This window comes from Terrapene carolina, unplaced genomic scaffold (assembly GCF_002925995.2).
Source record: "Terrapene carolina triunguis isolate 2854851 unplaced genomic scaffold, T_m_triunguis-2.0 Scaffold113, whole genome shotgun sequence".
NCBI lineage: Eukaryota > Metazoa > Chordata > Testudines > Emydidae > Terrapene > Terrapene triunguis.
The window spans coordinates 25,879,441-25,893,343 of record NW_020664464.1 but is presented as its reverse complement, the minus strand read 5'-3'; the positions used below and the strand labels follow the sequence as shown (position 1 = coordinate 25,893,343).

Here is a 13,903-nt window from a genome sequence, read left to right as displayed (position 1 = left end):
CAGTCCATGTATATGTCTGTCACATCCACATTGGAAATACATTATGGCCCAAGCCCCTGCCAGAGTTCTGTCGGGCTCCTCCTTCATCTTCTTGGGGCCCTTTCTGGCTGTAGGTGTTCCAGTCCTTCTCCCCAGATCTAGTCCCATACTAGACTTGTAGGCTCTGAAGTTTTACAGTTTTTGAGTGCAGTTATATAACAAAAAAAAATCTACATTTGTAAGTTGCACTTTCACGACAAAGAGATTGCACTACAGTTCTTGTCTGAGGTGAACTGAAAAATAGTTTCTTTTTATCATTTTTACAGTGCAAATATCTATCATCAAAAATAATATAGACTTTGATTTCAATAGCAACACAGAATACAATATATATGAAAATGTAGAAAAACATCCAAAATAGTTAATAAATTTCAATTGGTATTCTATTGTTTAACAGCGCAATTAAAGCTGTGATTAATCACGATTAATTTCTTTGAGTTAATCGCGTGAGTTAACTGCGATTAATCGACAGCCCTAGTAATTAGTACTAACGGTGACCAGAGTGCTGTCTCAAGAGCTAGGCCTCAGCTCTCTGTCACAGTAAATCACCCTCTGTACCAGATGACTGGAGGGTAGCTCAGGTAACACCAATTTTTTTTAAAGCCTCCAGAGGCAATCCTGGCAGTTACAGGCTGGTAAGCCTAACTTCAGTACCAGGCAAATTGGTTGCAACTGTAGTAAAGAACAGAATTATCAGACATTTAGAGAAACACAATATGTTGGGGAAGAGCTTTTGTAAAGGGAAATCATGCCTCACCAATCTATTAGAATTCTTTGGCAGGGGGGTCTGCAAGTAGGTGGACAAGGGTGATCCAGTCGATACAGTGCACTTGAACTTTCAGAAAGCCTTTGACAAGATCCCTAACCAAAGTCTCTTAAGCATAGTAGGCAGTCATGGGATAAGAGGGAAAGACCGCTCCTGGATCACTAAATAGTTAAAAAATAGGCAACAAAGAGTAGGAATAAATAGTCAGTTTCACAATGGAGAGAGGTGGCCCACCAGGGATCTGTACTGGGACCAGTGCTGTTCAACATATTTTCATAAATGATCTAGAAAAGAGGGTAAACAGTGAGGTGGCGAAATTTGCTGATCATACAAAATTACTCCAGTTAATTAAGTCCAAAGCTGACTGTGAAGAGTCACAATGTGGTCTCACTAAACTGGGTGACTGGGCAAAAAAATGGCCAATGAAAATTCAGTGTTGTTAAATGCAAAGTAATGCACTTTGGAAAACATAATGCCATGATACATACAAAATGATGGGGGTCTAAATTAGCTGTTACCACTCAAGAAAGAGATCTTGGAGTCTTCTTAGATAATTCTCTGCCAATATCTGCTCAATATGCAGCAACAGCCAAAAAAGCTAACAGAATGTTAGGAGCCATTAGGAAAGGGATAGATAATCAGATAGACAATATCATAATGTCACAGTGGTATGCCCACACCTTGAATACTGCATGCAGTTCTGGTCACCCCATTTCAAAAAGATATATTAGAATTGGAAAAAGTATGGAGAAGGGCAACAGAAATGATTTGGGGTTTGGGCCAGCTTCTATAAGAGGTGAGATTAAAAAGACTGGCTCATTGTAGAAAAGAGAGACGACGAAGGAGGGGATATAATAGTCTATAAAATCATGAATGGTGTGCAGTAAGTGAATAGGGAAGTGTTATTTATCCCTTCACATAACACAAGAACTGGGGATGGCCCAATGAAATTAATAGGCAGCTGGTGTAAAATAAACATAAGGAAGTACTTCACACAACACATAGTCAAGCTGTGGAACTCGTTGCCAGGGGATGTTGTGAAGGCCAAAAGTATAACTGGGTTCAAAAAAGAATTAGATAAGTATACCTGGTGAATAAGGGAAGTAGGCTAGAGGCTAGGGGATATGAGGATGGCTTCTAGGGAGACTTTGGGGGAGTAGGCAGATTGAGAAACATGAAGGGTTGAATGGGTCTTTGGGGAGATGAGAGTTTATCAGGGATGTGCAGGGGATAGATCAGTGGTTTTCAAACTTTTTTTCTGGCGACTCAGTTGAAGAAAATGGATGTCCACAACCCAATGGAGCTGGGGATGAGTGGTTTGGAGTATGGGAGGGGGCTCTGGGCAGGAGGTTGGGGTGCGGTAGGGGGCCAGGGCTCTGAGCTAGGGGTGCGGGCTCTGGAGTGGGGCCGGGGATGAGGGGTTTGGGGTGCAGGAGAGGGCTCCAGTTTGGGGGGGGAGGGCTCAGGGCTGGGGCAGGGGATTGGGGCCTGGGCTTACTTCAGGTGGCTCCCGGTTAGTGGCACAGCAGGGGTGCTAAGACAGACTTCCTGCCTCTCCTGGCACTGCGGACCGTGCTGTGCCCCGGAAGCGGCCAGCAGCAGGTCTGGCTCCTAGGCGGAGGTGCGCAGCTCTCACCCACAGTCACCGCGCCCCCAGCTCCCATTGGCTGATTCCTGGCCAATGGAAGTGCGGAGCCAGTGCTCGGGTTGGGGGTAGCGCGCAGAGCTCTGTGGCCCCCCACTTAGGAGCCGGACCTACTGCTGGCTGCTTTCGGGGCGCAGCACGGAGCCGGGACAGGTAGGGACTAGCCTGCCTTAGCCAGCCAGCAGCGCTGATGGACTTTTAACGGCCCACTCAGTGATGCTGACCAGAGGCGCCGTGACCCAGCGCCTTACATTCTGCGTCCCAGTACTGGGTCGCGACCCACAGTTTGAAAACCACTAGGATAGAGGGAAGAGCCTTTTTGTGCAGTAGGCCTGGAGGAGCACCAGTGTCTCTGTGCCAAGGCATTAGGCCTGGAAGGTTGCCCCAGTGCACCAAGGCAGCAGTGCTGATAAGAAAGTCCTTCAAGAGCCAAGGCCTCTGTGCAGATACTCTGCTCCCTGGCACTGCTGCCTTGGCTCTCTGGTGCACCATTAAGCACATGCCTCCCTCACGTTCCTGATGTTCCTGCACATCTGTGAGGTATACTTCAGCCCCTGCTGTCTCCACCCCCAACCCTGTTCTGTTCAAGCACCCCAACAATACCAAGTCCTGATCATAATACACCTATCACTCATGTATGCAGAGCTGACGTCTGTAATATCTACATAAAAATGACTACCAAATGTAGTTGTTCGCAGAATTTTAGCTGTGTTTGTCCCAGGATATTAGAGAGACAAGGTGACGGAGGTAATACCTGTTACTGAAGTTGTGCAGTAAAAGATATTCCTTTTCCCACCTTGTCTCTACCAAATTTTGAACAGTCACTAACAATTAGATCACCCATTTACATTGACATTTTCTTCTAAAATTTACAGACAATCTTACAGCTGTTTTGCAGTCTGAAAACAATACCTCGCTTACTTGCACACTCCAGTACAAAGACACTTATAGAACTACTTACAATAGAACTGATGAAAGCCTATGTTAATAATCAAAGCACCTGAACATTTAACCAGTAAACAGGGTTCACGTTGAAGCAGCAGCACATTGTCTGTTCAGGAAGAGATATGTTGGCATAGTTGGTGGAAGGATGGTAGTGAAGCTGAAGAGAGGAACTAATAAGTGGATCATAGACGGGGCGTTGAATGATTTAACGGCTTATTTCCTTGCTTTTTATGGCTTGCGTTGGTGGAATAAGCAGTCTAACAACCCTAACTCAAAGTTAATTTTTTTGTGTGGGAATATTTCTATATTTAGGGCTTGATTCATCCCTCGGATACATGATGTACATCATTATTTATCTCTTCTTTAAAATGTTGAAGAAAACTCCCAGATAAATGGCAGTGTGTAGGCGTTCAGTGCCTAAGGGGAGGATCAAGTCCTTAGTGAGTTATGAAATGTGTCTTAATAGGATTGGTGCTTTGGGATTATCAATATGCAGTTCTTCTCAGCACCTGCAATCGGGCTTCTCATTGCAAAATCTCATCAAATGTTAACAAAGTCCTTCCTTTTGTCTAGCAAGGATTGAAAATAGATATTGTCTGGTTTATTGATGAAAATGTCTGGAGAAAGCAGGAGACTTAGTGATCTAAACTCAGGTTTGACCTAACTAGAAACCTTGACGCTACAGATTCAAGTCCTGACAGGGTTGGCTCAGTCCTTCATTCTTCTAAGACAAATAAATAAAGTACTCTGTTTACTCTGTAAGGGTGTCTTGACTCACACCACAGAAACTGAGGTCCTGTGCACTCTGCATGGACATTAAAGATACAACAGCACTTGGGTTTGCCCCATTAAGTCTAGCCAATATTTTGTTTCCACTATTGTTCTGTGCATTGTTTGTCTGCCCAGCTCCCACACTCCACCTCACCGATACTGAATGTAGATAGGCTTTGAGATCCTTCAAGACACAAGGTGCTGTCTTAACATAAAAACTATTTTATTTCTTTTGTTTAGTTTATTATGTACTAGTGCTCATCCAGTAATTTTTGTTTATTTCCAGCCGCATTTACCATGATTGGCACTTCTACCCATTTATCTGATCAGTGCTCGCAGTTTGCCATCCCATCATTCTGCCACTTTGTGTTTCCACTGTGTGATGAGCGCTCTCGGACCCCCAAGCCAAGGGAGCTGTGTCGGGATGAATGTGAAGTTCTGGAGAATGACCTCTGTAGGCAGGAATATAACATTGCTAGGTCCAATCCCCTCATTCTGATGCAACTACAACTGCCCAAGTGTGAGGACCTGCCACTGCCTGAAACTCTGGAGGCTGCCAACTGTATAAGAATTGGGATCCCTATAGAACGGCTCAACAGATGTAAGGTTTAATCTTTCAAGCTTTGAGCTTTTTTTATTTCTCGTCACTGACAATATTTTGAAATGAGATGGTCTTCAGTGATTCTAGCTACATAAACTTATTGTCATACTGAATGTTTTCATAAGGAGATCTGATTGCCTTTTGTAATACATCATATTGATCATAACCTGCAGTGTTGCGAAATATAGAGCTAGATGGGAAGCTTAGAGGAATTGAATGATCATGAAAGCTGCTGAATTACAACTCTGGAAGATAAAGGCCTGTATCCACACAAGAAGTACACCAGAAACAAGTGAAAGTTTCCCCACTCCACTGTCAGTATACCACAACTCTGTTCTGTAGGATCCCTGTGTCGGGAGAGTGGAGTTCACTCATCTGTCCTGTTCAGTCCTTGGCCTCTTGGCTGAGACTCTGTATCCATCTATGTGTAGGTTTTGTTTGAATTTCAGTAATCTTTAAGTAGGTCACAAAAGCTTCACTTGAAATGGCTGTTAAGAAATGATACATTTTAGGATAATTTACTTTCATTCTTTTTATATGGACTATTAATCCTGCAAATCAAGCTGGGAGTGTAATTATCCTTGCTATACTGGATGCATGCATCTGTGGGTGTTATATTTGTATCCAAGGGTTAGATTCGTTGTTGTTATTATATACTGCTATTTTTCTCTACCTACTCCATTCCTCTGTAACTGATCACCATACTCACATGCTGTTTTACCTCTCAGCTACATTAGACTAACATGACTATATGTAGATAGCTGGCAAGATTCACAGTCGGCTAAGCTTACTCTGAATTCCCAGCCTCTCAGTACAGCCTCCTCTTCTAGCAATCAGCAGAATTGAGCAGCAGGGGCAGTGGAGTAGAGCTGGTTGGGGTCAATTAGGATGAAATGTAACTATTTGAATTGCAATACAGAGGTACTTAGGAGCTGATTAGTCCAAGGGAGCTGAGAAGCAGAATCAGTCAAAGAGGTGTGTTTGTGGGGGAAGAGGGAGACAAAATCAGCCAGGGAGTTGGAAAAGATACCAGCCAGAGGGAATGGAGAAAACAAAAGCAACTGGGATCAGGGGAAAGAGAGTAACCAAGCAAGGGAAGAAGTCAGCCAATCAAATCTGGCTCCAGGGGCTAATAGCAAGCATAATTTCCCATGTTTCTTAGGGTCCGTGGCACTCCCTCTAATGGGTGAAGTTCTGCATGTGAGAGCAGCAGCAATAAAGTGTTCTCTTCATTTATTTTAATTTTATGTGAAATCCCTTGTTACAGATCACCAGTGTTACAATGGCTCTGGAGCTGATTATAGAGGGACCATTAGTGTCACCAAATCAGGCCACAACTGTCAGCATTGGAATTCCCAGCATCCTCATAACCATGATCTGACAAGCACACAGTTTCCAGAGCTAGGAGGTGGACATGCATATTGCCGAAATCCTGGAAGTCAGATGGATGGTCCCTGGTGTTTTACACAGAATAAAAACGTACGCATGGAACTGTGTGAAGTACCGTCTTGTAGTATGTATTCTCTTTTTTCCCCCTTACTACTGTCCTAAAGGTTTAACAGTTTTAAATATTGCTTATTGTTAGAGTATTACTGATTGAGAAAATTACAATTCTAAGGTTTTCATTGCTTCTAGTGTGGCACCATTGTTTCTTGTTACATGTTTGTAATGTTGTTTTCAGACCAAAGTTTGTTGCCTGGACCCCGTACTGTCTATTTATTGTATTTCTGGAGCAAAAAACAGAGACAATTAACGATATTACATGCATTTAGTATATCATATTTCTGTATACTGTTTGGTTTCTGATTTGGTTAATATAGTTGAGACTGCTCTGAATATACATTAAGAAATATTTTGGTTTTATGTAACACCATTCAGCATTATGCCACTGTTTCTATCTAAGGCATCTTAGTTTGGAGAACATAGATTCTCAATCTGGTCTTGAGGTGGATGGCAATCTATGTACTAAGCCAAGAAACCAACAAAAGTCGGCTTTACCCAACTTTGGCATTGGAAAATAGAGATGATAATTCACATATCCTGTAGAGGGAGATAAAGCATTATACTTGGTTATAGGAAACAAAATCAAAAGCATAGAATCAAAGGCACCATACAGATCATGATTTTAAAATAAATCATCTAGACTAAATACCAAGTAGTGAAAATGCTCATGAATCAGTATTGCATTAGTATTAGCAAGAAGCCATCCTAGTTAACCCAATGGAGTCCTGCCTATGACACATTAGTACAGTCCCTTTAGCTTCACCGCATTAGCATAGAATTCAGTCTAGAGCCATTACTGTTCGTTTGAGTGCCAAAGGTGAGCTCAGTACTGTGCAGAACAAGGAGAAAGGCGCAATCCCTGCTGCAACAGGTGTGAAGTATAAGCCTCACAAACGTTGCTTCAGTACAGACAGGCAGTACTTAAAAAATTAAAACAGTAAAATGTAAAAATTCTGGTTTTCCTCACTTTAATACTTTTTCTTGATTTGACTTAAAAAGAAAAAAATGTATATTACATGATGTGTTATCAAGATTTTATTGGTATGAGTTTGGGAGGGAAGCACTCAGAAATGGCATAGTCACAAATTTCATAAGGCATCCCAAAGGAGTGCCAATAAAACCTTTTGTACCATACCATGCTGTCCTGTACTCTGTATATGCCACACATCTTACAGAAAAATATTTTAGAAATGCTTTAGAGAGCCTTTATTAAATATATTGACACTATTTTTCATCTTCGTCTGCCTGAGAAATGAGACTGCCTTGATACCAAAATGTTCAATGGTATCTAAATAATTTGGAGGTGAGGAGAGAATTCCACATTTTATGGGCCAACACAGTAGTGTTGGCAGAGTTAAATTAGTGGGCAAAGTGCTGATGAAAGGGTTAAAGTTGGATGATAAGGACTGTTTGTCATATGGCTCTGCAGTTTATCACATTCAGATCACTCGTGCGTGCATGCCTGCATGTATAATGATGAAGACTAATCACTGTACTTCATCCAGTAAGCAAGTTAATGCAATTGCACAACAGTCTGTATTCTGCAGTTTCTCTACTGGGAAAGTTCAATAATAGTGTTTCAGATGTAAAATAAACTATAAATGAAATGGATCCAATGGTTTCATAACGTATCCTTGAACCCACTAGTTGCCATGTTCACTCAACATTAATTCTCAGAAATATTTGACAGAAAATTAGTTTGTGGCTGATGGAATTAAAAACCTGTACTTAGAATGTAACTTCTGTTTTAAAATCATGTGATTTGCTTCTTTTGTTTAAATATTAGTCTCAATATTCACACTAGTGTTTTTAATTTACTTTGTTTTTGAATACTTTAAAAAACATCACCTGAAAACAATAAATATTTAAATCCCGACAGGTCCACGTGACAACAGCAAAATGGGGATCCTCTACATTCTGGTTCCCAGCATAGCCATTCCTTTGGTTATTGCCTGCCTTTTCTTCTTGGTCTGCATGTGTAGGAACAAACAAAAGGCATCTGCTGCTACACCCCAACGTCGCCAGTTGATGGCATCTCCTAGCCAGGACATGGAAATGCCACTTATTAATCAGCACAAACAGGTATTTTTTGCAGATTTTTTAAAGGCCAAGATTGTGAAAAATGTCATGGTTTTGAATGCCTCACATTTTGGCCAAATTGAGGCATCTGTAAAAGGCCTGATTTTCAGAGTGTTTACAAAGCACCCAACTTATGAAAATCAGGTCCTTTGGGGTATCTCTCAAAGTTGAGCACCCAAATCAACAGTCAATACAGCTTTCAATACCAAAATATTTCTATGTAATTTGTGTGTGTGTGTGTGTAACTGGTACTCCTAGTCATTCTTTGCTTTGACTTCTTACTTCGGTGACTAGAAATCTTGATATTTCTGATTCATTCTTAATTTTGCCCTGGTAATGGCTTGTAGTTTTGCTTGTTTTAAGCAGTACATGCAACAATTTTCCTTCCAAATTACTCTACTTTGGTTTCCAATATGCTGAAGCCTTCATTGGACTGGGGGAAGAGGATATGGAAGAGTCTATGTACAATATTCTTCTAAGCCTGGGTAACTCAGAAGACAGTACAATCAAAATGACTTTTTAAAATTTTTGATAAATGTCTATAGTTTAACCTCCAGAATATGAATGATTTTCTGGCTAGTTAAAAGGTCTCCTGTTAGAATTCTGTTCAGATCTAAAGTAGAATTTTTATCCTAGTATTTACTTGATGTTAGTTCAAAAAGACAATACACAATTTGGTACAGTTGGCAACACCTGTTCAGAAAACTGTCAGCTGAAAGAATAGACATTGCCAGTTGAACCAAACTGTGTATTAATTTTATGAATCCATTAATGAATGAGGTTTAATGGCAGAGCTGTATGGGGAGTCTACACAGTGTCTGATTGTCCTATGGTTAAACAAGTACTCCCTTGTTTCTAAAGCTGCCAATTTTGCCCAGAATTGATAATCTTTTCAACTTGCAGAAATATGGTTGCTCTTTTGTACCTATCGATTGAAATAATCATGCTCACCTTCCAACACAATTAAATTTGGACTTCTGATAATGGTATCATCCATTTCAGGGCTATGAGTAAAATTAAGATCTAGTTGAATATACAACGATATAAATGGAAAATTAATTTTGACAAAACCATCATCCTGTGGTAGCATGTAATCATTAGTTTTGTCTTTTAATAGAGAATTGTAGTGTTATAAAACACTAGGAATTACCTTGATTTTTTTTTTCCAGACTAAACTTAAAGAGATCAATCTGTCTACTGTGAGGTTTATGGAAGAGCTAGGGGAAGAGAGGTTTGGAAAAGTCTACAAGGGGCATCTCTTTGGTACAACGCCCGGTGAACAGACACAAGCTATTGCCATCAAAACACTCAAAGACAAAGCAGAATTGGCTCTTCGGGAAGAATTCAAACATGAAGCAATGATGAGATCACGTTTACAGCACCCAAATATTGTCTGCTTGCTGGGAATAGTGACAAAAGAACAGCCCATCAGCATGATTTTTAGTTATTGTTCCCACAGTGATCTCCATGAGTTTTTAGTTATGAGATCTCCCCATTCTGATGTTGGCAGCACTGATGATGACAAGACAGTAAAATCAGCTCTGGAACCAGCAGATTTTTTTCACATTGTGACTCAGGTAGCTGCGGGAATGGAATACCTCTCAAGTCATCATATCGTTCACAAGGACTTAGCCACCAGAAATATATTGGTATTTGATAAGCTTAATGTGAAAATATCTGATTTAGGCCTTTTCAGGGAAGTTTACTCTGCTGATTACTATAAACTCATGGGAAATTCCCTTCTTCCTATCCGATGGATGTCCCCTGAGGCTATCATGTATGGCAAATTTTCTGTTGATTCAGATATTTGGTCCTATGGAGTTGTGCTGTGGGAAATTTTCAGCTATGGCCTGCAGCCTTACTGTGGTTATTCTAACCAGGATGTCATTGAAATGATAAGGAATCGACAGGTTTTGCCATGTCCAGACGACTGCCCCACATGGATATACACTTTGATGTTGGAATGTTGGAATGAATTCCCCAACAGAAGACCAAGATTTAAAGATATTCACAATAGACTAAGAACATGGGGAAACATTTCTAATTACAACAGCTCAGCACAAACCTCTGGGGCAAGCAACACCACACAAACAAGTTCTCTCAGCACAAGTCCTGTTAGTAATATCAGCAATGCTAGGTACGTTGGACCAAAGCAGAAAACTCAAGCTTTCCCTCAACCACAGTTCATACCAATGAAAGGGCAGATCAGACCAATGGTCCCACCTCCTCAGCTCTACATTCCTGTCAATGGTTATCAACCGATGCCAGCGTATGGCGCCTACTTGCCAAATTTTTACCCGGTCCAAATCCCAATGCAAATGGCTCCACAGCAAATGCCTCCACAGATGATTCCAAAACCAGGCTCCCATCACAGTGGGAGTGGTTCTACCAGCACAGGCTATGTAACAACAGCACCCTCCAATGCCTCTGTGGCAGACAGGGCTGCTCTGCTCTCAGAGGGTACAGATGATACACATAATGGAGCAGAAGATATAGCCCAGAAACCTGTCCAGGAAGAAGAGGAGGAGGAGGGTTCTGTACCAGAAACAGAATTACTGGGGGATAATGACACTCTTCAGATGGATGAAGCAGAGATTCAATCAGAAGCCTAATGAAATTGGACTCACTACTAAGAGAAAGTTTCACATCACTTCAGTGCAGTTGGAGACTGTAGTCCCTTTGACTTAAGATCAGTCATTTTGATCTGACTTTTTAGCCACAATTGACCAAACTTAAAAATAAAATAAAATGCAGCAGTAATGATATACCAAGTTTATTGATGGTTGCAAAAATCTGATGGCAACAAACATGATGGTATAGAATTGCTGTTTCTAATTTTTTTATTGACTACCGTTCTTGAGGGAGGCTGCTTTACTATAATGTACTGTTGCTGTGCAACATATTGCGGAGTAGCATTGCACATCATGTATATCATGATCTGTGATTGTAATTTTAGTGAATTATGCTTAAGTCAATAACAGAAAAAGGAATCAAACTGCAGTAGCACGCAGGATTGCTCTGAGTGTGAAGAAGTGCCCTGGATGTGATGGACAGCTTAGCATATAATATTTATCTCTTTGATATAATGAACAAGAGATTGTATGTTTATTTTTTAAATCGGAAAAAAAAGTTAAGAATATTGTTCCATGTTTGTATTACAATAGGCAGAAAATTAGGGAAACGGGACATAACGTGAGAAAAGAGAGAATGTCTTTCTTACATTACTCCCATGACTATGGCAGAAACTTCCAATGAGATCAGTTGATTTCCTCTGTGAATGAGTTCCTTCACTGCTGCATAATTTTAGCAGCAACTAGCTGTAATACATTATTAACCGAAAGCAGACACATGGGAGGCTGTGCACTAACTTAACAATCCAACTTATGTTGCATGTTGGTTGTCAAGTACAGAAAAGGGCTTAAGATACACATTTCTACATTTAAAAAGTTTTTTGCAGGGTTATGAACTCACCTGATTTTAGTGAGGATAGTGCTAGATTGCATGTAAAACCTTGTTAGTTTCCTGCCTTCTTAGTGAAAATGGATTTTTGAATTTTAGAAGACCAAAATAAGCAGTATTGTACAGGATGCTGTTTTTGTGCTTCTTCTTGCAAGATGAATCATGTACAGATCTTTAAATGTAATTTATGTTTTATTACATTTTATATACCTTTTTCATTTAAGTATTTTGATCTTTGAAGAAAAGGCTTTATAATTTAATCGTTTACATTATCCACTTGGGATGCAGTTTTATTGTATTTTTTTTTGGTTCATTTTGTAAAATATATAAGCAGGTCCATACATTTCATGACTGTTTCTGTAATACACACACACACACACTGTAGTATTGTAATAGCCAACACACAGTATAGTAATAAATTGTAAATTCAACATGGAATATCCAATAAAGTGATGCAAAACGTTTGATTAAGTAAGTTATCATTACAGTTCCTACAGAAATTATTTTTGTTACAACACTTTGTGAAATGAAGTACACTGTAAAAGTGGAAATGGCCAAAGTTTCTCATGGTTACAGCTTTTGTATGAACTACTACACTTAATTATGAACTACTATTATACTCAATTTGGATTTACTTACAAGGTGTGCATCATTGTAACCGATAGCCTATGTCACTGGTGTGGCAGCTTTACTGGTTTCTCGCTTTTCACCTGGACTTGGAAATGCACTGGTAGGAAAACAATGAAAAAGCTCTATTGCTTTTTGTTAATGTAAGGCGGCTTTGGATGCTATTAATAAAACATTATAAATATTTTTGAAGTTACTACTTTTGTCTTTTTTTAAATTATTTTGGCTTTGACATGTAACAGCATATTCCACTTGTCATGTGCTCTTTTGCTTACTTTTTTATTTACTGACAAAGAATTAGAGGCAAGGCTGGTCAAGTGATGTCCAAAATTCTCCAGTAAGAGAAATCAAATATTAATTATTAATGCACAGTGGAACCACTTCTGAACAATATATCCTAATGTTTACCGCAGTTAATACAGTCCAACATCTTTACAATTTTTGGTTTTATAAATTTTCTTAATCTGCATCCTCACTCCTCATAAATTTAGTATATCAGTACAATGAGAAAAAAAATCCAGCGTTTTATTATCAGTTTTCGTTTGCTCCTTATATGAAGCCTAAATGATCTCTTGACCCAACTGATGGTGGAAGAGGGTAAATGTAAGGGAATTCTTTAGGCATTTGTTTCCCCATTTATCCCATTTGTGCTCTGCTAATTTCCAGGCCTTTGAATATTCTAAACATTGTAAGATCAGCTGAGACATGGAAAAATATAAATACTTCAATTATCTGAATTGCAAAATGCTGCTCTGAACTAAAGGATGCATATAAAATCAGAGTTCCCATTACATAGTGGTGGGATGTTGCTTCAAGTTTTTCCAGCTACTTTAGTTGCTTTTACTACGGAGCAGAAGAAAGAGGGGTAGTACAAAATATACCCCTGGGCTTTTGAGAAACCATGATAATCATAAACAAGCTAGGGAAATGTTGTCTAGATGAAGATTCTGTAAATAAGGGGTGCTCAACTTGTTGAAAAACTGTACCTAAGGTCAGTCGTGGATCCGGTAATATTCAATATTTTCGTTATTGACTTGGGTAATGGAGTGGAGAGCATGCTTATAAAATTTGCAGATGACACCAAGCAGGGAGGGGTTGCATGCACTTTGGAGGACACCATTAGAATTCAAAATGACCTTGACAAATTGGAGCATTAGTCTGAAATCACCATGATAAAATTCAATAAAGACAAGTGCAAAGTACTGCACTTAGGAAGGAAAAATCAAAAGCACAACTACAAAATGGAAGTAACTGGCTAAGTGGTAGTACTGCTGAAAAAGATCTGGGGGCTATAGTGGATCACAAATTGAATACAACAACAACGTGATGCAGTTGCAAAAAGCTAATATCACTCTAGTGTAGTACGAGGAGTGTAGTATGTAAAACATGGGAGGTCATTGTCTGGCTTTACTTGGCACTGGTGAGGCCTCAGCTGTAGTACTGTGTCGAATTACAGATGCCAGTCTTT

The 13,903-nt window shown here is 39.9% G+C and overlaps 1 protein-coding gene across 1 annotated transcript in view; it reads left to right on the top strand.

Annotated features, from left to right (window-relative positions):
• The window catches only part of ROR2 (receptor tyrosine kinase like orphan receptor 2), a 217,168-nt gene extending 204,986 nt beyond the window's left edge, over positions 1-12,182 (top strand). Inside the window, exons 6-9 of the mRNA XM_026652357.2 lie at positions 4,453-4,767; positions 6,035-6,280; positions 8,150-8,352; positions 9,519-12,182. Coding sequence (XP_026508142.1) covers positions 4,453-4,767; positions 6,035-6,280; positions 8,150-8,352; positions 9,519-10,961 — 2,207 coding nt within the window. The 3' untranslated portion in view covers positions 10,962-12,182. The remainder of the gene's footprint in view (positions 1-4,452; positions 4,768-6,034; positions 6,281-8,149; positions 8,353-9,518) is intronic.
• The last annotated feature ends 1,721 nt before the right edge of the window (positions 12,183-13,903 follow it).